The sequence below is a fragment of the Rhinolophus sinicus genome, chromosome 1, assembly GCF_057876585.1.
Source record: "Rhinolophus sinicus isolate RSI-liver-muscle chromosome 1, RSI-T2T, whole genome shotgun sequence".
NCBI lineage: Eukaryota > Metazoa > Chordata > Mammalia > Chiroptera > Rhinolophidae > Rhinolophus > Rhinolophus sinicus.
The window spans coordinates 4722721-4749353 of NC_142501.1; the positions used below are offsets into that span (position 1 = coordinate 4722721).

General features: G+C 54.3%; 1 protein-coding gene across 2 annotated transcripts in view; it reads left to right on the plus strand.

Annotated features, from left to right (window-relative positions):
* Positions 1-26633, plus strand: part of CELSR1 (cadherin EGF LAG seven-pass G-type receptor 1) — a 132887-nt gene that overhangs the window by 67294 nt on the left and 38960 nt on the right. For both annotated transcript variants that reach the window (XM_074326582.2, XM_074326581.2), the window contains exons 4-9: positions 3661-3776; positions 4116-4204; positions 20050-20207; positions 21275-21438; positions 21934-22059; positions 24307-24473. In XM_074326582.2, coding sequence (XP_074182683.2) covers positions 3661-3776; positions 4116-4204; positions 20050-20207; positions 21275-21438; positions 21934-22059; positions 24307-24473 — 820 coding nt within the window. The remainder of the gene's footprint in view (positions 1-3660; positions 3777-4115; positions 4205-20049; positions 20208-21274; positions 21439-21933; positions 22060-24306; positions 24474-26633) is intronic.

The window sequence follows — 26633 nt, forward strand, 5'->3', positions numbered from 1 at the left end:
CTTAGAAGAGTGAGTAGTGGTCTATTTGGTTGGATGTGCCGGTGTCTACAGGGCCTCCTGCCGCAGGCTTGTGCCACGTTGGGGGCCACACAGCGGGGTGGAGCGTGTGGGGCCGCGTGTGCCCTGGTGACAGCAGCACGTGCTTACTGAGCAGCTGTCGTGTGAGGGCTGCTCTGGGTAACAGGCGATCCAGACATGCCTCTAGATATGACTCCAGGGGCCTTAGAATCGAGCAGGAGGACCTTGGTGTCTGTTCTGAGGAGGGAGCCCCTCAGGACGCAGGCGCAGCTCAGGGTCACCTCCTTTGGGGAGGCTGCACTTGCGTCCCAGTAAGCCACAAAGCCAGTTCTTCAGGCCTGGGACATCGAAATGCCTGTGTTCAGGCTGGCTGACCTCTCCAGGGGAACGTCCCCCAAGTGCCCCACACTCAGCAGATCTGAGAGGAACCCGTGTCGGTCCCCATCGCCCGAGCCCTGTCTGCAGAGGGGCCCGAGGGGGCAGGCCCTCCCTGTCCTCTTCCCCACCCTGGCTCGTAGTCAGGTCCTGTCTGTCCCTGGACCTCATGTCTCCCACTTCTGGCCTTTTCTCTCCTTCCCAGCCCCCAGCACATCGGCCCCTCCCACCCTCCTGTCCCCCTGGTGACACCGACTGCGACACGATTGGTGTCCTCCGCTTTCAGCCTGAGAGGTCCATTCCTGTGGACAGTCCTGCGGGGCGGGGCCTGCCTGCTTCCTGGGGTTAAGCCCAAGCTTCTTAAGGTGCATGGGGCCCTCTGTGGCCTGACCCCTGGTGACCCCCAGTTCTGGCACCTTGAGCCCCGTGACATGGCCGCCCTCACCTCTTTGTGGTTCTCTGAACCTGCCCAGCCTTGCTCAGGCCGTTTCCTCACCCCCTTCTGCTGGCCTGGCCCCTCCTGCTGCTTCCTTCAGGAAGCCCTCCTGACCCAGACCAGGCGATGCCTGCATTCCAGCGCTGGCTGGGTAGTCTGGACACTGCCCACTTGTCCGCTGTCTTCAGCCTGTGACGTCCCTGCTTGTGGGCTCAGGCCACTGTCCACCCTGACTGACCACAAAGGTCCTGATGGGGGCACTCGGTTAACATGGGGGCTTGAATTGTCGGCGGGATTTCTACATTGTGTTTGAAGTTTTGCTCTGAACCCATCCTTCACGCAAGCTCATCGGGTGGGAACTCACGCCGGATTTCCCGATTCTGACTTTTGTCCTGGTTGTCAGATTATTTGATTGTGCTGAAGTCTCCAAAGCAGATGCCTATACTTTTTGAAAACTTTTAATGGGCACGTGGGATCTCCTGGCTGGTGTTTCCAGATTCAGGGCCCGGGAGGGAGAGCCATACTTGCCATTGTCACCATGCTGAGGGCCAGCTCTCAGTTCATGCCTGTTCACCTGCTGGCCTGAAGCTCCTCAGGCACTTTTCATCCTGTGTCCCAAGGTGACCGACCACAGGTCCTGGTGCCGGAAGTGGGCAGGCCCATGGCAAACCTGCCGGAAACAGACAAAGGAAATCTGCTGGCTTCAGACTCAGACAGAAACTAAAAAATAAAATGTTTAATAAAATGTCCACGTAACGTGACGTTATGTTCACTTGCTTGTCAAATATAGATTTTTAGATAATTACACTTGACAGCAATTGATGAATGATTTCTGATATGCGTGACAGTGGCTAAAGTGTCAGGGCCAGTGCTAAATCAGTGAGTGTGTTGTAGGGAATCACCTCAAAAGCAAAATCATAAAACTTGGACAGAAGAACAGCTACACTTCGGCGGGGAGGTTCTTTGGGGTGGGGCCTGGAAGGAGCTGGGGCCCCCTGTGCCTCCGGAGGGGCGCACCGTGAGAAAGGTGGGCAGGGGCACCGCCGAGGCTTTTGTTTCAGGCGGTTTCTTTCCAGGCTGCTTCTCCTCTTTCTAGTTTCTGTTTGCCAAGTGCCTGCACTCCTGGCCACTCCGAGTTCCCAGCTGCCTCTCCTCCCCTCCTCCCTGCCCCATCCTTTGTTCTCTCCTTTCCTGGCCCCCTCACCAAGCCTCTGGCTCTGTTTCTGGCCTTTCCTCTTCTCACTTGCACTGTTCAGACCTTCTCCTTGGCTCTGGGTCCCTTCTGCAGCCCTCCGTCTTTAGCAGTGGACAGGTACTTGTCCAGAGAGAGCCATGCGGGGGCCATAACAGGCCAGCTCCCACCGTAGTCCATCAAGAGACCTACAGCCTACAACCTTGAGACCTGCCAGAGAGAACTGGGTGTGACCCAGCGAGTCCAGATTCTTAGGAAACAAGCCTGGTGTTGAGTTGATCCCAGGCTTTATTCAGCCCCTTTCCTACCTGCTCACTCTACACCCGAAGCACCCACTTTGCTGTGCAGGTATTTTTTCCTTAGAGTTTGTCATCAGTTCTTGCTGCATTCTTAACAAAGGGGATTCAAGGTCTGGACAGGAATTGTCGGTTTTACGTAATTCTAGGGAAAGGCTGAGGTCAGATGCCTGAGGCTGGTTCCGACAGACTCCTGCTGCAGGAAAATGGATAAACCAGCCTTGAATCAAAGCAAAGAATTTCCCCCACTTAATCTCCGATGAGAGCGACATCCAGCTAATGCAGGAAATAGTCCCAGCTTCATTCAGGAGGGTTGATGGGTTCTCTGTAACTGGGGCGTCGGGGGGTGTTGTGGCGCCTCTGTGTCTGAAGACCCCCGTCAGGGACCCTCGGGTCTGATGAAGCAGCTTCCTCAGGACCGGGACTGGGCGTGGGGGGTGGGGGTGGGAGGATTTCTGAGAATGTTTATCTCTTGGCAGAGTAAGTGGGTTTTACTCTTTGAATTCGTACAGTCTGATAAGCCTTCATTTTCACTTGCCTTCCTCCAGTTTGTCCAGCACTTCATTCATTAAGCACTTATGTGGACCAGACCCTGTTTGGGGCTCCACAGTGCAGCAGTGAGTGAGTTATACTCCCTCCCCTTAAGGACCACATGTTCTTATAAAGATAATTTCAGAAATACACTGAGGGATGTGATAGACAGATGAGGTGGGAGGCACAATTTTTATGAAACGAGTTAGGGAAAGTGCAATGGGGTGGCCCCTGAGAGACCTGCAGAGCCAGGCAAGCAAGACCTTTCTGGCAGAGGCAGCAGCAGGTGCAAAGGCCCCGGGGCAGGGAAGAGTGTAGTGTTTGGAGTGGAAGGATGCAGTGTGGCTGGAGTGTGGGGTGGAGACAAAGGGCCCTGAGGTGGTTGTTGGCTCCATCCTCCTTGTGCGAGAAGGTACTGCGCGTCCCTGTGCCCTGGCACACTTTCGTGGGATGGCTTCCTGTGGTAGAAGATACCTGTATATGTTTCCTGTCCAAACTTCTCTAATTGGCATAGTGGCTGTGTCGTCCCTCCTAGAACATTGTGCAAGTGTATAATCTTTTCACGTCACACAGGCCGCGGTGACCAAATTCCTTCACGGAACCGGTTTGCCTCTTCTAGAAAAGAACATCGCTAATTGGGTTTTATGGGCTGTCAGTTCCTAATGAGAAGAATGAGTGCCCAGGACCCGTCTTTCCTGTGTGTGGCCCCTTGCCTCCCCCTCTTCTGGCTGACCTTGTCATGCCCGGGCGGCCTGCACGCCTTCTGCGTGGGGGTCAGTCAGTGTGTGACGTGCTCCCGCTTGGGCCTGCAGGTTTGCCACCCAGGACAGGAATGCGCTGCTGCTTTATAACGGCCGCTTCAACGAGAAGCATGACTTCATCGCCCTGGAGATCGTGGACGAGCAGGTGCAGCTCACCTTCTCGGCAGGTAGGGCCTCCTTGTGGGAAGGGCAGTGTTCTGCGCGCTGTCACGGGTTACACGCTTGGTGGGTTAAAGCCACCCTACTCTGTGCAGCACCTCCAAGCATGCTTACCCGTCATGCCCTGGTTGCACATGCAGGAATCCGTCCTGTGGCAGGAATCCAGGCTGCACAAAGATGTCCGTCACAGTGCTATTTATAATGCTGAAAATACAGAGGACGCAGCTTAGATTTCTGAAACGTGGGAGTTACTGAAGTGTGGGACCTTCATCCAGGCTGTCAAAAGGACTTTTAGCCGTCGTGGTCCACTAACCTCTGTTTCTCTCTGGATTTCCCCCTCCCCACAGGCGAGACCACGACGACAGTGGCACCGCACGTTCCCGGGGGCGTGAGTGACGGGCAGTGGCACTCGGTGCAGGTGCAGTACTACAACAAGGTAGGACGGGGCGCTCTTCCCGTGGGCTCCGGGCGGCCAGAGGCGGGGCCCTGGCAGTGTTTCTGTCCTAAGACATATATACTCTGAAATTTAAAAAAAAAAAAGTATGCTGGTTGAAACAGTTACTTAGGAAATGAGCATTTGTTGAGGGTCTGTGTAAACATACCCAAGCCCTGTGCTGGGCGCGATACTCCCCCAGGGAGCTCTGGGCCTGGGGGGGGGGGACACGGGGACCAGAGATCAGCCTACACCTGGGAAGGGCTCAGAAAGAGTTCATTCACGGTGGCTGCCTTGGCCCGAGGCATTACTGGAGGCTAAAATTCCAGGCCATTCAAACACAGCTTCAATGCCGAAATCGTCCACTGTGCCCGGATGTAACCGGAGCGTCAGAAGGTCTCGGAGGAAATGCTGGGAAGGTGTGGGCATTTTGGTTTCATTTTGTTTGGCTGTTTACTGGCTTGTAAGGAAACACGTTGTTGGTTTTTGCATCGAAATGCCCAGCTCTCTCTCTGTTTCTGTGGTCTTGCCAAGCACTCTCCTTCCTGGGAAACTCAGGGCGTCTCGTGCAGTGGGACTTGTTGGCCTCGTCCCCTCCTCCCCCCAAGGTGTCCACAGGGCTGGCCTGGCCTCGCTGGCCCCTGAGGGGCCTTCTCTCAGTAAGAAGTAGATCATGGAGGGAGGGCATTTCCTGCCCTTCCCGCCCACTGCATTGCCGTGTCCTGACACACCGGTGATGGGGGTCCACCTCCCACCACTGTGGCCTGTGGTCCTGCGTCGTCCCAGCCCCTCCCTCTCGCTCTCCTCTCCCCAGTCTCTCATCGGCTGTCCCTCTGCCTCCCTGGGGCTCCCCTTTACACCTGGCCTGCCCTGGGTATCACTTCCCAGGGTCCCCAAACAGGCTCCCAGCAGTGATGACCCTGCACAGTGACCATTGTTTTCGTCCCATGTCCCTGACCTTTGGCCAGGTCCTGACCCACATGTGACCTCTAGGTCTTATTCACCATGAGGGTGACAAGAGGTCCTGGAGGGCTCAGGGGAGTGGGTCTGACGCGACGCAAAAGGTTGCAGGGGTTTTGAGGACTAAGCAGAGCCTGGGATGGGGCCGGGCTACCGCAGCCCCCGTGGAGACCTGCTGTCCTTGTTCTGTTGTCTCCCCAGGCGAGTGGGGGGCCGTGGCCATGCACCATTGCTGGTGAAAGGGTGTGTGGGTGAGGAAAGGAGGTGCATCGGGGCTCAGTGGCTGGGCAAACGGGAGACACCAGACCTCCGCAGACGCAGATGTGTATGCTGTGATTGCCTCGGCTCAAGGACACGCGTTTTCTGAAGTGTGGCCCCATGGCAGCTGGGACCATTAGTAGCCCATGTGAGAAGCAGCCAGGGGCAGGGTGGCCCCTCAGTCCCTCCACCCTCACATATACCCTCTCGGGGACCTGCGAGGGGAGGCGAAGGTGGGTTTTCTCTCCTCGGCACCTTAGCCCACACGACCTGCTTTCCCAGTTGATACCCAGGGGCCTCTCACACCTGTTTCAGCTGCTTTGGAGCATGGCTTCTTACCTCTTGAGATGTCCCCCAGGTTTTCCCCAGTGAATTTTTCTGCCCTCAACCTGCACTGTAGGTTGGACCATTTCTGCCCCTTGTCTCTCACTCTAGAGAAAGTCTGTCCTGCAAGCCGTTCTGTCACGATACGGTAGCCAAGGGACCGCAGCTCTCCTGGGCACAGGTGAAAGGACCATGCCCCTGTGTCCTGGAAGGTTAGGAGCCCCCGAGGGCAGGGCCATGCCCTGTGCAGCTCACTGTCCCCATAGCACGGGGCACAGTCCCCCTGAGCTCAGGGGCTCTTCTGTCTGACGTCAGGGCCTGACTCGGCTCCAGCAGCAGGACAGACAGGCGGACAGATTGGGCTGTGATCTCATTGGTCTGTTCACGTCATCAGGACAGCTTTCTGGTCTCCAGGCAGGGCTGACAAGGACACTTGTGGGCAGCAGAGTTCCAGTGAGGATGACCCCTCATGGCCCTGGATGGGCACCAGGGACCAGTGAGCTCCGTGGTGTTTGCCTCCCGGGGGCTGAGTGCCCGGCAGGGTGCTGGCCAGTCGCGATGGACCGGGGGACCCTCGGCGGCCCATACTCCATGTCAGGAACCAAGAAAGCACATGAGCTGCACTGTCTGTTCTGCTCTGTCCCCCAGGTCCAGCTAAGGGCGTTTGGCTGTGGCCAAGTCAGCCTTGGTGTCCCCATCAGAGCGCCTGCACGTAGCAGGTTCCCTAACGGTCTATTAATGGCTGCAGCAATAGCATGTCACTGTTGAGCAGGGACGGGATCCCTGGCTTGGCCACCCCTGCTGGCGTCTTTATGCATCGTCCTTGGCCACCCATGGCTTTGCACACAGGGAGCGTCAGCCAGGAGCCTGCCTGCTGGCAGTGACCCCCTGGGGAGCACCGAGGACCCCGGAGTGTCCCGAGGGAGGAGGGGCCTCACAGAGACAACAGGCAGGAGGAGGGGGACCTGCACCATCCCCGCTTCCGTCTCCAGGGCTGGCCTTTCAGCGGCGCCTGAGCGGCCCTCAGTGCAGGATTAGGCCCTTCCTCTCCCGGAGCCCAGCTATTTCCTCTCTCGCCCGAGGTTATTTTATGGAGGAAACCAAGCAGTTTGCTCTGTCTCTTGAGGGCTCCTTATGTGGTTTGCATGGGCCCCACAACAGGGTAGTGCTCACAGAGATCGTACACCTCTGCCTCCTCGGGCTGAGCTGTTTCTAGGGTACTTCTGTCTCAGTGCTTCTCCAGACACACTGACAGCCCGGGCAGGTTTCACAGGTCGAGGGCACACTTGGGGGTGCGGGAGGACTGCCCACCGAAGTCACGACCCTGCCAGGATGACAAGAAGGGAAGGCAACTCTAGAAATGGTCCGTGAGGGGAAGCCACTCTGCTCCCTGGGCATCCACGCTGGCTCTGGTCCCCGGAGCGGCCCCACTGCCAGGCTGACCGTGGTGGTGTGGCCCCCTCCCCGGGGCAGCAGCCTTCCCGGAGCCCGCTGTGCCCACTGAGCCTGCCCCACCTGGTTCCTTTTTATTAAGACAATGTGTCTGAATAATTTGGCCCACGGCCGTGTAGGGGGGTAGAAACATCCACAGTCAGAAACCCCCACTCCTCCTGAGAGTTGCTCGTACGCGCCCTCCCTGAACCCCTGTGACTCCGAGGTGGTGTCTGCTCTGCACTGAATTGTGTCCTGGGTGAGAAACCTGTGGGGCCCCTTGGACCCTCCCCTAGTCATCCTGGGAGCCTGGCTGGGCTGTTTTCTCAGGGTCCCCACAGGAAACAGAGGGAACCCTGAACAGGTCGCTCCCAGGAGGGCTTATTACCAAAGAGGATGGGGTGTGGGCATCCACGAGAAGTGTGGACCCAGGGCTGTGACGGCCCTTAGGTCAGAGGACGAGCAGGGAGGGCAGAGCAGGGAGGCCAGAAAGAAGAAGTCATGAGAGAAGCCACTTATGTGGAGCAGGGACTGTCACTGGAGTGACAGAGCCAGCCTGAGACCCTCCTGACCACTCTCCCCACCCTCCCTTTTGTCGCCTGTTGGGCTTTGGTGGCCAAAGCCAGCCAGAAGCCAAAGAACAGGGGACCCCTCAATAAGGTCCAAGGGGTCTGCGCCCCGGCAGGGAGCAGGGCAGAGTCAGTTTGCTTTTCTCTGCTTGGTGACATTTTAAATGAGAGGAACTGCTGGTGTCGTTTGCCTTCAGCCAAACTAAGGGCACGCTGGAGGTGGGCCTTTTCCTGGGAAGGTATTTGCAAGAGCAGGCACTTTGCACAAACATGTCGAACTCCATCCAGCACAGGTGGGACAGCAGAGCCCCTACCCCGCCCCCACCCACGAGGTTTGGGGCTGACTTGGGGAACTTGGGATCCTCGCTGTTGAAGGTGTGCGTTTTTCTGAGGCTTTTGTGAAAGATGGTTAAACATTTCCACCACCAGCTTGCACAAGAGTGAATGCGCCTGCTGGAAAAAGTTCTGTGTAAGTCATTTTGGAAAGATTCCTTCGCACGTGGGACTCGGGTTTGGCCGTAACCAGGACTCTGAAGTGTGTGTCCTTCCCGCTCTCCCTCTCCCCTCCCCACAGCTCCACACACTGGGCCAGGTCCGGGAAGCCTATGTGACTGTGTTCTGTCATAGAGCCCCAGAGAGCCTGTCCTTGGGAGCTGTGTCCAGAAAGATGGAAAATGACTGCTAATTGAGAGTCACAGGAATGTGCTTTTTCCCAAAACTGTGAGAAAGGAGGCATTTGTAGTTGTCATGTGTTTATAAATGTGGGTGCACAGTTCTCTTGTAGAATCCAACTTACAGAAATGAACTCAGAAGTTATTTAGTAGACTATAGGGCCATCTGTACCGTGGAATGTCACACAGCCATGAGAACTCTGTGTGCCAATGTGGAAAGATCTCTAAGAATGTTGTTAATAGATTAAAAAAAAAAGAAAGAAAACAACACATTACGGAACAGGTTGTAGGGTGTATGTTTTTAAAAGTTTAATTTCAAACTTTCAGAAAAGTTGCAAGATTAAAACAAGAATTCTTATAGACCCTTCACCCACATCGCCCAGTTGTTATTTTTCAGCATTTGCTTCATTTTTCTCTCCCCACCAGCTCCCTGCTTTCCCTCCCTTATATGTCCTCATATTTCAGCCACTAATTTCAGCATCCCTGATGATGACATCTGAATCACTGTCACTGTGACACAAGCCCCTCCATCCCTCCTCGCTCATTGTTGGCTTTCTACCACAACAGGGAGCTTTTCTCGGCTCCCCTCTTTATTTAGATAAGTATGGTTTCATGAATTCCTATTTTATTCAAAGAACTATATTTCTTTCATTAATTAGTTTGATGCTCAGATTGGTTCCTATTTGTCTTATATCTCAGATTTGGATACAAGAACACAGGTATAAAAGCCAGCTGTCCTTCTGACAAACCCCATCATTTTACTAGCCCTCTTTTACTTTTTTTTGGCACAAAAAGACATGCCAGGCTTATTTTGTACTTTCCTTGCCTCCGCCCTGGAATTGACCATTTATCCAAAGAACTCTGGGTTGTTTTAGTAAAAAATGGTATTTAGAAACCAAGGTCTAGGTGGTAGGTGTGCTCATTGCTGCCGGGGTGTCTCTCTCACTGGGCACAGCTAGGACACGTATATATCTAGAACATAGGACATACCTATACACACATACACGTTCTGAATTTCATATTTATTTCTATGTATCTCTACTTACTGAAAACCTTGAATTCCATTCCAATACTATGGAGTTCACTCTAGTTTTTCCCCGTTCTATATTTGTAACTCTTTTCTCTGTCAGTAAGAAACCTTGTTCTCGTTACCCTCAATACGGTTATCTGTTTTCTCAACCCTCCATTATTTAGACAACCTCTCAAACTCTCCAGATCACCACCTCACTCAGCCTCCAACCTTGCCCTCAGTCCTCACCAGCTGCATCCTCCCTACTGCTCATCTCATGCAGCTCCAGCCTTGTGAGCTGCTGCCTGTCTGACTCCAATGGGTGTTGGGAACAAGAAGACCTAATGGAGATTTGACTGAAGTATTCAATTACTCCAAAAAGAAGAGAGGCAGAAAAAAGGAAGGAACTTTGTTTACAATTTAAAAATTTTTAAAGGGAATGAAAATACAAAATACCAAAACACATGGGATGCAGCTAACTCAGTGCTGAGAGGAAAATTCATAGCACTGAATACTTATATCAGAAAAGAGGGAAAGTCTCAAGTCAATAATCTAAGTGCCCACCTCAAGAACCTAGAAAAAAGAAGAGCAAAATAAACTCAAAGTAAGTAAAATGAAAGAAAGAATAAAAATAAGAGCAGGAACCAGTGACACTGAAAACAGAAAAACAATAAAGAAAATCAATGACACAGAGCTTTGGTAAGGTCAATAACATTGACAAATGTTTAGCAAGACTGACAGAGAAAGAAAGAGAGAAGACACAGATTACCAATATCAGGAATAAATTCCCAGTTCCTCAGAAATCACAAACTACCGCAGTTGACCCAATATGAAAAGTAATTTGAATGACTGTGTTACTATTAAGGAAATGGAATTTCTAATTTAAAAACTCCCTGACATGAAATCTCCAGGCTCAGATGGTTTCACTGGAGAAGTCTATGGATGTTTAAAGAGCCACACCAATTCTATATACAGTCTCTTCCAGAAAATAGAAGAAGATGGAACACTTCCCAGTTCATTTTGTGGTTAGTAGTGCCCTGGTTCCAAGACCAGGGTTCGAAGACACCATGTTTCCCCGAAAATAAGACCTAGTGGGACCATCAGCTCTCATGCGTCTTTTGGAGCACAAATTAATATAAGACCCGGTCTTAAATTATATTATATAAGACCGGGTCTTATATTATAAAGACCCAGTCTTATGTTATATTAAAATAAAACTGGGTCTTATATTAGTTTTTGCTCCAAAAGATGCATTAGAGATGATTGTCCAGCCAGGTCTTATTTTCGGGGAAGCACGGTAGACACAGCTGATGTCCACGCAGATAGCTGTCTGTAAATGCTCACAGAAGCTTTTTCCGTAAGAGTCTCAGGAGGCCTCAGTGGCTGAGTGGTTCAACAGACTGTGGTGCATTCACACCATGGAACGTGTGTGTAAGAAGGAATGAACTGATGGCATGCAGCAGAGACCTATGCTGAGCAAGAAAAGCCGATTTCCACTATTAGGATTTCCATCCTTGAAATGACAAAGTGATAGAATTGGAGAACAGAGGCATGGGAGGGAAGGAGGTGTGGCTCTGAAAGGGCAGCGTGTGGGGTCCCGTTGGGGATGGAAATCTGTGTCCTGACTGTGTCAGCATCCGCATCTGGGATGTGAGGTTATGCTGCCCCGTTGCAGGATTCTTACCATTGGTGAGAAATGGGTAAGGGGTACATCAGCTCTCACTATTATTTTTTACAACCGCATGTGCATCTAAAACTATCTGAAAATAAAAGGCTTAGTTCAAAGAACTTTGAAAGGTATACACATATGTGCTGGCATATGCATATTTCTTTTCTGAAGGGTATCCTCCCCTCAAAACACCAAATCCACCAGCAGCGTGTATCCGATAGGTTATAAACTACCCCCAATGCGCCGTGTCTTTAAACATCCGATATTTATTTTTCCTCATGATTCTACGACAGGAGGTGTTATTGTGGTTCTTTTTGCAAACAGTGTACCACATGGTGGATGCCTTTGGGAATAAGGCTGATGAGAAAGGAGGTGGCTTTCATGTTTAGTTTATACTTTTCTGCACTGTTTTCCACATTTCACATGTTCCTTTATTAAGGGATACAGCAGGAGTCATCTGGCTGATGGGATTATGGAACATTTTTTATTCCTCTTACATTTTCTGCTTGAAAACTCATTTGTTTTAAAGAATGTACAAGATAAGGAAGCGAATAAACTTCTTTAAAGTCTAGGTAAGCTTTTGCCAAGAACATGAAACTTTTACGGTAAAGGAGAGGGCCATCGGGCACGCTGTCCCCACCCTCTGCACCCGGGTCTCACTGGCTTTGCTCCTCCCACTGGCAGAGTTGCACAGCAGACACTTGTCTCAGATGAGGGTGTGGGGACGCCATGCGTGCTTATTCCTACCATGCAGGTCCACCCATCCCCGCCTGGGTCCCCAGTGTGGACTGTGAATTGTTTTGTTTCCTTCTCTCCGGTTGTGTTTTCTGTTTCTGCAGCCAGTTTCTCGGGACCGGAATGGCCTGTGTTGTGTCTGCCCAGTGGGTAGTTGATTAATGTTGAATATTGACGCTCCCATACTGGTTGCATTCACTTGACATGTGGGGTTAGAAGGTAATGTCTGTCTCCCTTGAAACTGAGCGGGGCTTCAAGCAGAGCCTGCGAGCAGCCTCCATGGGGGTCCAGGCCAGCACCCCAGAGAGGTGAGGGGCACCCAGCCCAGGAGCTGAAACAGGGTCGCCTGCTTCCTTTCCAAAACAAGGCCTCGTCAGATGGTACAAAGTCATCTGCTATGGAAACAATTACTCCCCTTGACAAACGCAGCCCCACCCTGGACCTGTGTCCACGCCTGTCATGGAAAGTCCCGCAGGACTGAGGCAGCAGTTAAGTTCCCTGTCTGGGGTGGGGGCCGCCCTCCTCCACCTGGCACAGTCTTGCACCCCCATTCTCTGCAGCTCCCCCCTTTCACTTCCCTCCAAGACTTTGAAATTAAATGCAGCCCCAGAGCCCCCTTCCCTCCCCAGGCTCCCTGCCTTTTCACCCCTCTGTTCCCCCCGTCCCCTGGGAGGAGCACATTGACTGACTGAGGTCCTCACATCTGCCCTTGAAGGAGAAGGAAACTGAGGCCCAGAATGAGGTGATGGGAACCTGGCAACTGTCACCCACTCTGTGCTCTGGCTTTTGGAACTGGGGACTGAGGGCCATCACGTGCCCTCCTGCTGAGACTGTCCTCTGCCTTCCTTCCCCTCAGCCTTCTCCCTGCTCTCTCCCAACCAACTCAGAGTCTCCCCCCATTTTCACTTAGTTCCCAGCAGTCACCCTCATGGCCTGCAGACAGGGAGGAGGGTCTGATCAGAAAGGAGGTTGAGGCGAGGGGTAGGGGTCTGTGGTTAGCCTGGAGAATCTGAGGGTCCCGGGGTCTCTACTGCTGTACAGACTCTGGGACCGAGAGAGGTCTGTTAGGGTCCTAGCAGGAGCAGGCTGCGGCTTCGGCGGGCGTGTGCACAAGTGAGTGTGGGCTAGCGTGTGTGTGTGTGTGTGTGTGTGTATGTGTGTGTGTGTGTATGTGTAAGGGTGTGAGTGTGCAGATGTCCCTTGTAAGCCTTTCTCCTTTGTCCTAGGAGGCTTTGTCGAAAGATGTCCTGTGACCTGTAATTCCTCGTGGCCCAGAGTGACATTGTCATTGCTTGAAATGATCTGTCATTTTTCTCTCTGGACAGTGTGGGCTGAGCCCCTCACGCCCCTCACAAACATTATGTGTTTAATCCCATGAGTGAGGAGCTATTTTTACCCCTGTTACAACCCAGCCTGGCGTGTAGGGAAGTCGGGTGACTTTCTTAAATGGAGTCAGGATGTGGCCTCTTGGCCTTCACTGGAGGCTGTGCATGCCGCTGTCCTGTGTCCCCTTGCTGGCCTTGGGCCCTCACAGCCGAGCAATACATTGGCGTGACAGCCAGCCCAGCATCAGGCAAAGGGCTTCAGGTCCCCTGTTCCATTTTATTCCCAAATGGCCCTGGAGGTAAGTGGAAACTACTGTATTTCCCTGAAAATAAGACCTACCCTGAAAATAAGCCCCAGTTAAGATCTCAGACGGACACATTTAGTACCTTATGATGATGTTCCAGAAGATGATGACATGACTGTAATTGAATAAATGTGGATGGTTGTACATGAAAAAATAAGACATCTCCTGAAAATAAGCCCTAACGGAGGAAAAATGAATGTAAGACCCGGTCTTATTTTCAGGGAAACACGGTATGAACTTACCCATTCATCAGAAGGGGCTGCCCAGGCTCAGAGCAGTAGGTACCCTGCCCCAGGGCACTGGTCAGTGAGGGAGTCGGGGGCATCTGCCGTCCCAGCCGCAGCTGCAAGCAGGAACTTGACATTGTCTTCCTTGGGGGATGACTCGGAGTTGCCACCCTCCCTGGTGGCCGGTAATTGGCCCGCCTGTTGGCCCAATCAGACTTCTGTGCCAGGGTCTGCTGCCCACACCCTCAGGGGCATTCTGTGTCCTTCCTAGGATATAGGCTTCCAATGTCTTACAGGAAAAAAGTCAAGAAAGGTTTGGGCTTTGTTTGTGTTTAATGTTAAACTCAAAAAAAAATCAGGTATTTTTACATCTTAATTTTGGGGAACTCTGAGCTCCTGCTGGCAGTTTAGTTGACTGAAGAAGTCGCAGTGACTGTTTAATGCCACTGACCAGGCCCTGATTGTACATGCAGGTGAAGTGGGACAAGGGACCGTCTCCAGGCCCCAGCCACTTGTGACAGCTCTGTACCGAGTGCCAGCCATTTTGTCCTGGAGACACCAAATCCCATGTGAGCTCAAAGACGTCTAGCCAGTTCCACTTCCTTGGAGAAGCCGGTGTAGTCAGTGTGGCAGGTGTGGGGTGCAGGTGAACCTGACCTGCATGGTGGCCGCCCGTGGTGCGCGGTGTGGCCGAGCCCTGCCCCGGGCCCTGGGATTCCATGCGAGCAAAGCAAGTAGAGATGAGAAAAATCCTTGAGAAGAATCAAAATGGCTGAGGTGTTGGCAAGTGGCTGGAGTGTGAGGACACGTCTGCCTTGTCCCTTATCCTGTCTTCCTACATTCCTGCTCGGCCCCTTGCTTGTGTGGTGCTGGGGGTGAATGTACATACAGGGAGGTAGACTCCTCAGCAGCTCCCTTCACCCGCAGGGGGCCGGAAGCACCTGTGTGGCGCCTGACCTGAGGGGGGTAGTCCTGGGAGGGGCCTCGACCTGCCTGGAGGGCCAGAGAGACTTCACACCTGCGTGTCACAGGCAGGGAAGCTGAGGCTGAGAGAGTGGTCTCCACTGGATCACACCTTGTTACCTGCGTACAGGTGTGGAGCCGCTTCCCAGCCTGCCTGGGCCTCCGGCAAAGGCCTGTGGGAGGCTTCAGAGAAATGCCATTTCTGCTTCCGAGGGGGCACTTGTCACCTCTGTGCCAGGACCAGCGGGGCCTTGCCCACATTTCTTGGTGTGACTCCCCCGGTGGGCCGTTCAGCACGCCCACTGAGCAGGTGGGGTCTGAACCTCACTGTGCTTGAGAAGCAACGGCACAGCACCTGTTCAAAGCTGCATTTTGACTCCTGTGACATTCCTGCAGTCCAGCCATCTGTGAATTCTTTGACATGAAAGTCGGTTGATCATTGCTGACACACAGCACGAGTCCAGCGTGAATCCGTTTGTCTCTCAAGACTTGCCTCCTGGTGTCCAGTTTCGAGGTGCCCACGCCTCCTTTCTCTGCATCCAACATGTGAAATCGAGCCCCAATCAGCCTTCCCAGGACGGATTGTCTACAGCAGGTTAACGGGCTGTAGAAATGTGAGCGCTTTTGTAAGGACCGAATGCTTTTGTGCACCAGAAAAATTCCCCACTGGCTGCTTTAGAGCATCTAAGTGGAAACGCATGGGAGGGTCTGTACAGACGCAAGAAAGTAAGTTGAAGGAAAAGAAAAAGGGACAGACCCCACGGGATGACTTCCGGCTGATTTGCTGAGAATCAGGAACCAGGATCTGCAGAGACGTGCAAAGCTTGTTGCTTTCAGGTCCCCCCTGAAATGCACAGCAGCCCTTCATGTGTTTTCTCAGATATCGGCAGGGGCGAGCATGGTGGGTCTGTCCTTGCTGGCCCGTGCCACCGGCCCCATGGAGGGCCCTGCTTAAGGCCACCGTTGCACGTGGAGGGTGCAGACGTCACCATCTGGCTGGTTTTCGCCTGTTTGCCTATCTGTGCCTGCTTCACTCTGCCCCAGAGGGTCCAGGCTGGCTGCTGCAGGGGTGGGGCAGGGGTCCTCTGGGCTTGGATGGCTGCCCCACGAGACCCACTGAGCTCCAGGAAGGAAGATGCTGGGACACGGGCCTTTGCCCACCCTGTGTTGACACACTTCTGATGCTAGAATCGAGTCAACACTTGTGTATTACCTTACTGTCTTTTCCTTTGTGCAAATGCATAGCAAACTTTAAAAATTCACATTAGAAGCCTGAAGGAGCCATTCATTTCATCTTGCTCTTTATTCTTTGCTCCTTGCCCCCGGGCCAGCAAAGCCACGCACTTTCTCTTCGGCCACCTCAGTGCTCCGCGTGGGCAGCTGCCATCGCTGTGTCTTTTCCAAACACGACAGGCGGGCCGGCGGACACGAGCCTGGCCTGCACATACGAGCCTGGTGCCGTCGCCCTCTCCTGATTTCTTTCCCACTGGTCTTCACGTGCCCTGGTGGCCATACAGCCAGCGTGAGACGTGCTCCTTCCCTTGACAAAAACAGATGACCTGAGCTCAAGCCTCTGACCCCTGCTGGCATCTTCGTTTCACCTCTGGGACCTAAGTCACACACCCCTCGACCCCAACAGAGAACTTGCACTGCTCTTACTGTATTTTATTATTGTGACACTCTTGACAGCAAGGCATATACTATATTTTCTCCCCATTTTACAGATAAAAATGGGGAAGGACTTCCCAAAGGTGAATTCCAGGTAGAGAGTGCTCAGGGAACGTGAATGATGGGTGCCCATCCAGACAACTCTTCTTATGGAGGTGGACTTCACATCGTAAAATTAACCATGTAAAGTGAATAATTCAGTGGCATTTAGTACGTTCACAATATTGTGCCACCGCCACCTCTATCGATATCTGAAATCTTTTCCTCACCCTAAAAGGAAACGTGGTACCCATTAGCACTCACTCCCTACTCCCCCCAGGCCTGGAAGTCACCTGTCTACTTTCTGTCTATGGATTTGCCTGTTCTGAACATTTCGTATAGATTGAATTGTACAACATGCGATGTACTGTGACTGGATTCTCTCACTCAGCACAGTGTTTCAGAGGCTCACCCACGTTACAGCATAAATCAGTACGTCACGCCTTTTTATGGCAAAGTGACATTGAACAGACACTCTGCAGTTTGTTGATCCACGTGTCTGTTCCTGGGCATTTTGGTTGTTTTACCTTGTAGCTGTTGGGAACCTTTGTGAACAAGTTTTTGTTTGGGTCCCTGTCTTCAGTTCTTGCAGGTCTACACCTGGGAGTGGAATTGCTGGGTCACGTGGTAGCTCTGTAACGAACCCCATCCATGCATCTTGATGGCTTGCAGCATTTTCCTGTGACCCCACGGCTTTTCCCCCTGCTTCTGTCATGTCTTCTTGGGGACACCGACCATACAGTGGACAGTGGGCATATGTGTTAAGCAGACTGGTCAGGAGGTGGGTCGGGTTAACTTGCTGACCATCGAGCTGCTGGTTCTGGGGCAACATGAGAAGGGGTGGGGCAGTGGGGTGCCCTGGGGGGCAGGGCTCAGGCCCTCAGATGTGTGGCAGCTCTCATACGACACTGCATCTCTCCTGCTGGACCTTTCCATTTTTAATCTGAGAATGCTTGGTTCTGTGGCCAGAAGGGCAGTCACTTTAGCCTGACCGGCTGGTGAATCTGTGAGGAGGACTCGGGACAAGTTTATGGGACACGGCTCTTCCCCTAAAAGTCATACTGGCTTACGTACTGCCAGGCTCTGGGGTCTGTCTGAACAGTGGGCCATCTCAAGTCAGCAAGTGCTGCTCTAAATACAAGTGTTGACTTTTTGTTTTCTTTTTGCCTCCAGTATTTTTCTCACCGTTTTTGCTTGAATCCTGTATCTCTGAGCCGTTGAGTACGAGCAGCAATTTTACAACAACTGCAATTTTGTAAACAGCAGCTTCATTTCATTAAAGCTTCCCCAGTATAAATGCTGTTTATGTCCTTTCCCTGGAAGTCTCACACCCATCCCAAAAATGTAAATTATAAGCTGTGAAGAAAATATGGGGCTCGCACAGCTTGGGGACGGTTCTTTCCCCAGGATTGCACCTAACACTTAAGCACCCCATAATAGGTACTTGTTCATGTTTTCCAAAGTGGGTTGCTGTCACAGAGTGAGAAAACAGGTTATTTTTCATACTCAACTAACTGTTGCTTAACCAAAGGTGAAAGCGTTAAGGATATAGCTTAGCAGACCCTGTGATCTCATCAACTGATGTAAAAGAAAATCAAAAACATTATCTGTGAACTGGGAGACCGGGGGTTGTGGTGAAAGCCTCCCTTGGATTTACCTAAGAAGGGTTCACCGGAGGCTGCTGTATCTTGTGTTGATGATACTCTCAAAGTCCCCATAACGCAGAAAGGATGGGTATATTAGATCCTTATCTTGTGACAGAGAAACTGTGGTACAGCAGTGGCCCTTGTCTAGGTTAGATGGTTGGCCAAGGGGAAGCAGAAGGCTTAGCGAGGTTACTGTGTACAGTAGTGCAGGCTGTGCACTGCACAATTCCAGGGGGTACCACCAGGGTGAATGAGGCCCCCTGGAGTCACACACCTCGGCTCCCTGGCTGAGTTCCTGTTACCAGAAGTGCTGCATCCTGCCTTCCAGCCCAGTGTCCTCAGTCGGATGGGTACTTTGTTCTTATTAAAAATGGAAGATTTCTTTTGGAATGAATTGTGTAGTTATTTCCCTATTAAAAGGCCTTGAGGGTGATATAATTAAATTATGTTTTTCCAACTATCTATCTCCAACATTATTATAAAGAAGCATAAAGTAGCATCATGTTATAAACTCAAGTGGACCCCAGAGCTATCACGTGAGGCGCTGAGCCTGTCATTTGGGGCGATGGGCAGGATGGCACGCTAGCCTCTGCTTCTGCTGGGACTGGGAGACAGTGTTCTCTCTGGAGGGGAGGGGAAGGAGCTGCTGTGTGTCATGTGCCGATGGTGAGGTCTGGTGGCACTTCACACGTGCCATCTGGGTTAACCTTCAGGCCACCCTATGGGATGCAGGCCTTATCATCCATGTCGCACAGGTGGGGAGGGAAGTTCCGTTGCTTGGCCCAGCCAGAGCCTGTTCCCTGGCTGCCGGCCACGTTTCCAGAACTCTGACACCCGTCCACATTACATGGCTGGCATGGACAGGCTCCACGTCTCCTGCTGGAAGGAGCTGAGGGCTGTCTGGGTGGACGTGTCCTGTGTCCTCGAGGAGCAGGCCAGGGGACTGGTGGGGAGTGCCCAGGGACACCACTCGGTCACTGAATGCAGACAGCAACCTCCTCCAAAAGGGAGTCTGCTTCTTCCAGAAGTGAGCAGGTTTCACCCTGAGTTGCTGGTTCCAGGGGATTTCTTATAATGAGCCCAGGGTGGGGACATTGTGTGTGTGACCCACGGGGACAGCTGAAGGGGGAGAAACTCAGGAGAAAGATGGGGCTTGGTCTGGGGGCACAAAGGGTGGTCAACTTCAGGCCAGCAGAGGGTACAGGAGGGTCATTAGGGGCAAGGAAAGGCAGGGGCCCAGGAATGACTGTCACTGACTGGGGGTTGCCAGGCTCCTGGCCTGGACAGGGAGCATGATGCCACCTGGGGGGTGGTCTGTGGGCCGAGAGGCAGTGTCCTGGGGTCTGTGCCCTAGGAACACGGAGAGGGGTGAGCAGGAACCTGGTCAGCTGCGTGGAGACACAGGCAGAATTCAGAAGGAAGGGTCCTAGGGCTCAGATGTTGGCTGCTGTACAAAACACCACAAACTGGGGGGACTTAAAATGACAGAAATTTATTGTCTCAGTCTGAATGTTGGATGCCTGAGAGCGACGTGTCACAGGGCCGCACTGCTTCCGAAGGCTCTCGGGGAGGGTCCTTGCTGCCTCCTCCGGCTCCTGGGGGCTGTCGGCGTCCTTGGTGATCCTTGGCTTGTGGCCATGTCACGCCAGTCCCTGCCTCAGTTGTCACATGACGTTCCTGTGTGTCTCAGCCTCCGCATCTGTCTTCTTATAAGGACACCAGTCACATTTGCATTAGGGCCTGCCCTACTGTCATATGACCTCCTCTTAACTATAATTATATCTGCAGAACCCCTAGTTCCAAATAAGGTCCCATTCCAAGGTTCCAGGGAGGACAGAAATTTGGGGAGGGGTGCTATTATCCCAGTACAGCTGGTTTGAGGGACTAATGTAAAATGAGGTGGGGGCTGGCTCCTTGCCCCTGGTCCACATGCTGCCCTCCCATGTGCCCCCTCCCTCCGTGGGCGGGGCATGTGCCGGGGCTGGTGAGTCTGCCCGGGGCATTGGGGGGAGAACACGCTGACGTCTCCTGTGCTGTCTCTTCCAACAGCCCAACATTGGCCGCCTGGGCCTGCCCCATGGGCCGTCTGGAGAGAAGGTAGCCGTGGTGACCGTGGACGACTGTGACACGGCCGTGGCCGTGCGGTTTGGCAGCATTGTCGGGAACTACAGCTGTGCGGCCCAGGGCACACAGAGCGGCTCCAAGAAGTGAGCACCTGGGAGGAGAGGCCCAGCATCCACCCCCTGGCCCACTGCTCCAAAAGGGTCACTCGGGCAGGTCCCCAACGCAGAGCACTCTGGGAGCCCCACTCCAGGCTGGAGGCAGATTCCCTCCCCTTGGTGGAGGATCTTCCCTCCAACACATTAGAACCTTCTAGAATAAGTCCCCTTAGCTGCATCTGCCAGAGTAGTGGCCAGACCAGCCCCAGGGTTGTGACGGCCAGATTCTTAACCCGGGAAACCATCTCCAGCCCTGTGTCCATGGGGTCGCTGACTTCGTTCCACCAACCACTGTTCTCTGTGTTCTAGTGTTTAGTCAGTAATCCCCTGCCATTAGGTCGGGTGGCCATGTCACCCTGCTGATCCCTGAGTTTCTTAGGGCTCGTCCGAACTCAGGAACAAGGAAATGCTGACAGATGTCGTGGCCGTTCTCATGTTTCTGTGTGTAATGCGAGCTTCCAAAGCCAGAGCAAAGGTTCTTATTGGACCCTTTCCTATTGTACTTTGGTGGCGTATTTAAGAAGCATTTTGGGGACCGTAGTTAGATGAACTTGACCTATCCTGAGCATGTTCTGTGGGCCCAGGACGGTCACATGCCTGTTTTGTCTGATCTCCACCAGCTGTGACAGACGAGGGAGCCTATTTTGCTGATAAGGAAGCTGTGCCTGGAGAGGTTGGACCCCTTGCCCAAGGCCACATGGCTGCCCATACAGAACTAGGGTTCTAGTTTGCAGTGACCACTTTTCAAGGTCATTGGAGACTGGAGGAAGATGGCACCACTATGGGCACTACACGTCCCATTTGGCATGGACGGGCCCAGGTGCTGAGCAGGACTCAGCAGGTGATCACTGAAACATCTGTGCATCAAGATGTGATGCACGTGTGGGGAAACTAAGGCACAGAGAGGCTGAAAGCCCGTGGTGGCACCAGCAGTAGGATCCGCCCTTTGTGCTCTGGCCTGGTGGCAGAGGCCATGTGATGTCACAGCAGTGTCGGGGCCCCTGTGGCCATGTCTCACCACGCAGCCATCACCAGTGTCGGCTTTCCCTCCCCAGGTCCCTAGACCTGACAGGCCCTCTGCTCCTGGGGGGCGTCCCCAACCTGCCAGAAGCCTTCCCGGTGCACAACCGGCAGTTTGTAGGCTGCATGCGGAACCTGTCCATCGACGGCAGGAACGTGGACATGGCCAGCTTCATCGCCAACAACGGCACCAGGGCAGGTAGGACATGACCGCTAGGGCGTCACCAGGCTGTGGCAGCCACGCAGGGCAAGGCCCCTCCACAGCCTGGGGTTGACTTTTTCTAGAATCGAGCCCATGTGTGCCCAGCCGTGGGCCTCCAGGAAGGGAGCTGGAACCCGGGCTTACGAACGTGCTGCTCTCAGGACCTGGGGTCCTGCAGCATGGGGTGGCAGTGACACTGCTAGGATGGCCTGCCGCCGGCCCAAGGGCACTCCATCCGAGGGTCCTGAGCGTGTCGCCAGATGACCTGGCCAGCTTGCAGGGTGGCCTAGAGGCCCTAAGGCCCAGTGCCATTTCAGGTCTTAGGCTCTGACAGCTGCTGGAGGGTCCTGGGCCCGCCCGCCTTCCTGTGGCTGTTGCTCCCTGGGCTTAGCTTTCCCATGGCAGGTCAGTGGTAGGCAGCAGTGACAGACCCCCGTGTCACGGTCTGCTTGTGTTTCTGCTCCGAGACCACACCATGTGCTCTGTTTCCAGGCTGTGCTGCTCAGAGGAACTTCTGTGACGGGACCTGGTGTCAGAACGGGGGCACGTGCGTGAGCAGGTGGAGCACGTATCTCTGCGAGTGCCCACTCCGGTTTGGCGGGAAGAACTGCGAACACGGTGAGGATCTGGGGCTGTGGTGGCCGCCCCGCCACGGGGAGGGTGCCCAGGACCACTTGTATGGGGCTCCACGTCCGGGCCAGCAGCCTCCGGCAGCATGTACGTCCCCAAGCAGGGTCCCCGTGGAGAGCAGGAGCAGACACAGGGCCTGCGCTATGAGAGGTCGAGGGTGTCTCGTGGGGGCACCATAACAGGTGAAATTGGAGCATAGGTCAGGCATCGGGATGGTCCAGGACACAGGACCTCGTCTGCGCAGGGCCAGCATGAGGTCCGGAGGGCGTGAGGGTCAGAAGCCAGGCGGGGTGGGGCTGGGCCTCCTGGTGGCTCAGCCTGCCCTCACGACAAGGCCTGAAAGGACATTCCCCCTGGCCCAGGACCCCCCATGTCCCCTCTTGCTCTCCCTGAGGTGTCCCAGAGGGTCCCACCAGCTGGCTGCTTCCTTACAGGATCGTGTTGTGGGCTTAGCGCCCCCCCCCCCCCCCCCCCGCCACCCCTGCCTCTCATACGCAGTTATAGAAACTGGCAGCTTTTAAGCAATTTTCACCATTTTAAAAATCGTAACACTGTCTAAATCTAAGGTAAACCAAAGGGGTGGTTGAGGCCAGAGAAGTGTGAGTGTGCTCCCTGGGCCCTCCTGTGGCGATGCCCAGTGCGCATTAGCTCGGAGGGGTCCTGACCTGGAGCCACCTGCTGACCCCAAACCCACGGGGAGAGGATGGGCACCTGCCCCCCTCTGAGCACCAGTGATGTTCCCAGCTGGGGCGTAGCTGGGCTGACAGGCACCACCTCTCTGGAAGTCAGACGCTCTGCACCTCGGCCGTGGCTGGGGGTCTGTGTGTGAGTTTTGGGGGATGTGGTCCACGGCTTTCCTCACATTCTCAAAGGCGTCGAGAACCAGATGTGGGTGGGAACCAGAGTGTTCGCAGCTCAGCAGAGTTCACTGCCGGCACGGGTGAAAGGGGCGGGGCCAGTGGCAGGCTTCCCGGTCCGGCACCCGGCACCGTCCACCCTGCTTAGGGCTGTTCCTTACGGAGTGGAAGCATGTGACATGGGATGTCACATCTGCAACCCTTGTCCTTGTATGTCACAAGGCAGCTGGCACCACTCAAGGCCCGTTGGGTCTGTTTCCCGGCAGCAGGCAGACCGGGCTCTTTGGGGCCCTGTAGGCCAGCTAGGCCCAGCTCTGTCTGACCAGCATGTGCAGGAAGCTTCAGCCACCAGGAGGACACAGGCCTGGGTGGACGCAGCACGGTGACCACCCACGCCCATAGAGTTCCTGTTATGGAGGCCCTGAGTCCCGGCTGCGGCAGTGCCAGCGAGAACAGCTGCCAGAGTTTGGGTTCATAAGAGCAGGAAACAGATGCCCAGTGCTCGTGAGGCTGTCGCCCCCAGAGGCAGCCCCCCCGCCCCTGACCTGCCCTGTGCTGTGGGTCTCCTCTGGAAGGAAGACCTTGTATGATGACTTTGCCGTCCCTCCTGGAGGAGTCAGGGTGAGGTTCCAGCGTGGGCCACTGGCTGCCACACGCAGGAATCCTGCATGGTAGGGTCGGTCTGCCGTGGCATCATGCCTGCCTCATGGGCTGTTTGGCACTCACAGTGCCTAAGCGAAACAAGCTGGATGGGGCTGTTAGTCCCCACGTTGTCACCTCCCTGGTCCCCAAACTTCCCGGGTGCCCTTGGCTGGCCAGTGGCCTTTCATCTCTGGGGCTGGAAATCCACCCCAGACACCAGCTGACTGTGGGCATGTCAGGATGCAGGTTGAGGTGTGTGTAGGCACTCGTGTGCCATGTTCACTGCGGCTCGTCCTGTCCCACTAGGAGACGGTCCCCCATCAGCCCCTGCTCCTGCCTCTGGGCTCCTTATCTGACAGGTGTCGGGGGGACAAGTAGGCTGGGCTCACAGGGCCCCCCGCATTTTGTCCTCTGAGCACAGGGACCCTGAGCTGCCCCCTCTGCCTCTTGTCCAGCCTGAGAGCCCCTCGCCGTGTGCTGGCCATGGTTAGGAACCCCCAAGCTTTGGCCTTATTCCCCAGAAAGGTGGCACATGTCCTGGGCAGTGTCCTGCAGAGCCCAGGGCTCCTGGATTCAGAGGGTTAATTGCTGTACAAGTGGAAGTCCGAGACCGGCCTTTGCATGAAAGTGATAAAGGCCTGGGATTTCCCACCCTCCCCCCACCAGCCCTCAACCCCTCCCCTGTCCCCGTGCCCGCCCCCCGTGACTTCAGGAGGTCCCGTGTCTGTGTCCACAGCCATGCCGTATCCCCAGCGCTTCAGCGGAGAGAGCGTCGTGTCCTGGAGCGACCTGGACATCACCATCTCCGTGCCCTGGTACCTGGGGCTCATGTTCCGGACGAGGAAGGAGGACGGCGTGCTGATGGAGGCCACGGCAGGCGTGTCCTCCAGGCTCCATCTCCAGGTGAGTGAGAACCACACCCTCCCCCTGTGCACCTGATGATATAACCAGAGCTCTCAGCAGTGCCGTCTGGAATCAGGGGCTTCCCAGGGTACACGGAGGCCACCTCGCCACTTCGCCGTCCCCACACCGGCCTGGTGGGCTCTCCAGTGTGAAGAAGAGGAAATGTGAGCGTTCAGCATTGTCGTGCCGTTCGTAACAGGGAAAGGTGCGAGGACAGCAGTGTGTCTGCACTGCGATGCCCCAGGGGTCCACTCCGGCCCTCCCTCTCCTCCTTCATACCCGGAAGATGGGGTACGTGCGGGGCTGGGTGGACCCAGTAGCCCTGTGCCTCCGGTCTCAGCTGCAGTGTGTTCTAGACAACAGCTCTGGGCCCTGGGCATTCGGGACTAAAGGAGGCAGTGAGCGCCTTCAGGTGGACATGACAGGCCTCCCTCGATTGTTACTTCCAGGCGTCTGCGCTAAGCTACAAGTTTCCTAAAAGTCGTCTCAAAACTTGAATCGCCTTACACGTGCATTTTCTTAATCGCTTTGGTCTTTACTGTTTTGTTTATTTAAAACACCGGATAAGCAGTAGAGTTCCTGAAAACTTTTAAAAGATTATATTAATGCACTCTGTTCCCTCGTTTCTTTGTGTCACAAAAAGTTCTCCTGTACCTTCCAGCTCCTAGACATGTCATTTGAGGGAACAGTGATAAAGTACTTTAATTTAAAAAGAAAAAAATTGCTTTAATGCGTGAAACACGCCCAGGTCTTCTTTCGTGGGCTGCCCTCTGCCTCTACCTGATTGCTGGAGGTGAGAAGGGGTCAGTTCTCGCCCTCACCTGCAGCCTGGGGTCTGAGCTATTTGAGGGTCCAGGAGACGCTGCTGTGCGCAGCGGCCGGGGGAGCCCCGAGTGCGGACGGCAGGCTTGCCTGGCCAGGCCCTGGGCCCAGTGCTCGTCTGCCGGCCCTCACGTCTCCAGGTGTTTTCTGTCTGCAGTGACAGCTGACAAGACATTCTCATGTAAACCTGCCACCTCTGACCCTGTCAGATCAGGGGCCACCCCAGGTGATACTCCCTCTGGAAAGCCCACTTTATGAGACTTTTAGGCCTGATTTGCCTCCCTGACCTGGGAGCAGCCTGTGGGAACTGTGAACGAGCAAGCTGTTCCATCTTGATTTGAAGGAATTCCATAACCGGCTTTTTTCCCTTTCTTCTAGGCTTTCTTTCAAGTATGTATACGTGTACGTGCGTGTGTGTGCACGTGTGTCTGTGCGCATGTCTCTATGTGTGTGTGAATGTGACGGGCCTGCGTGCATACGTCCCAGGGAGCAGTGCCGACCTGCCCACAGGTCACTTGTTACCGCCCACCCGCGTGGGCCCGAGGCCCCCACCTCCCTGGTCCAGTCAGCACGTGGAGTTTCTACCCTGATGCCAGCCTCTTCTTTTGCCTCGGGGCCGGGCTGCACCTGAACACACCACTGTCGTCCAGGCCAGCCTGCTCCAGGCTCCCACAGTTGGAAGTCTCTCCCAGAGCTGGCCCTGGGCCCCTCTGCTGTAACTTTCACGTCCTCACTGAGCCGTGCATCCTTTTCTGTTCACTCCCCTGGGCCCGGGGACTTCCCGTTCTACCCAGTGTGGATTGGACTTAATTCCCAGCCAGGGCAGGGTGTGCTGGGTTTAGAGACAGGCAGAGGTGAGGTGGCCCTTACGGACCGTCCACTCCAGTCTCTCATTTCGGGGGGAGGGGAACTGAGGCCTAGAGACTCTGAGCTCCGGGGCCCATGGTTCACTCTTTGCCCAGGTCCCACAGTATCTGCAGGGCCCTCTCCCATCGCCCCTGTGCGCCATCTATCTGGAAACACTTCTGTGTGGCAGGGGTAGAGGGAAGGGCGGAGGCCCTGCCCAGCGCCCCCTGTGAGCTCCCTGTCGGAAGTCAGCAGGGGCAGGATGCTGAGGGTTCTCAGATCAATTAGGACAGGTCCTCAAGAGGTCTGGGGGCTCCGAGCCCCAACAGAAGCCTTCTCTTCATCCATCTGTCCCCTCACCCGCTCGGAGCGTTTCCTGCACAGACCCATCAGGTTGTACTAAAGGTGCAGTGTGCATCCGGGATAATTACAGCTGTCATTGTTTTTTCCTTATTAACTTGTCATTTCATCAGTTTACCAGGCAGCCCCAGA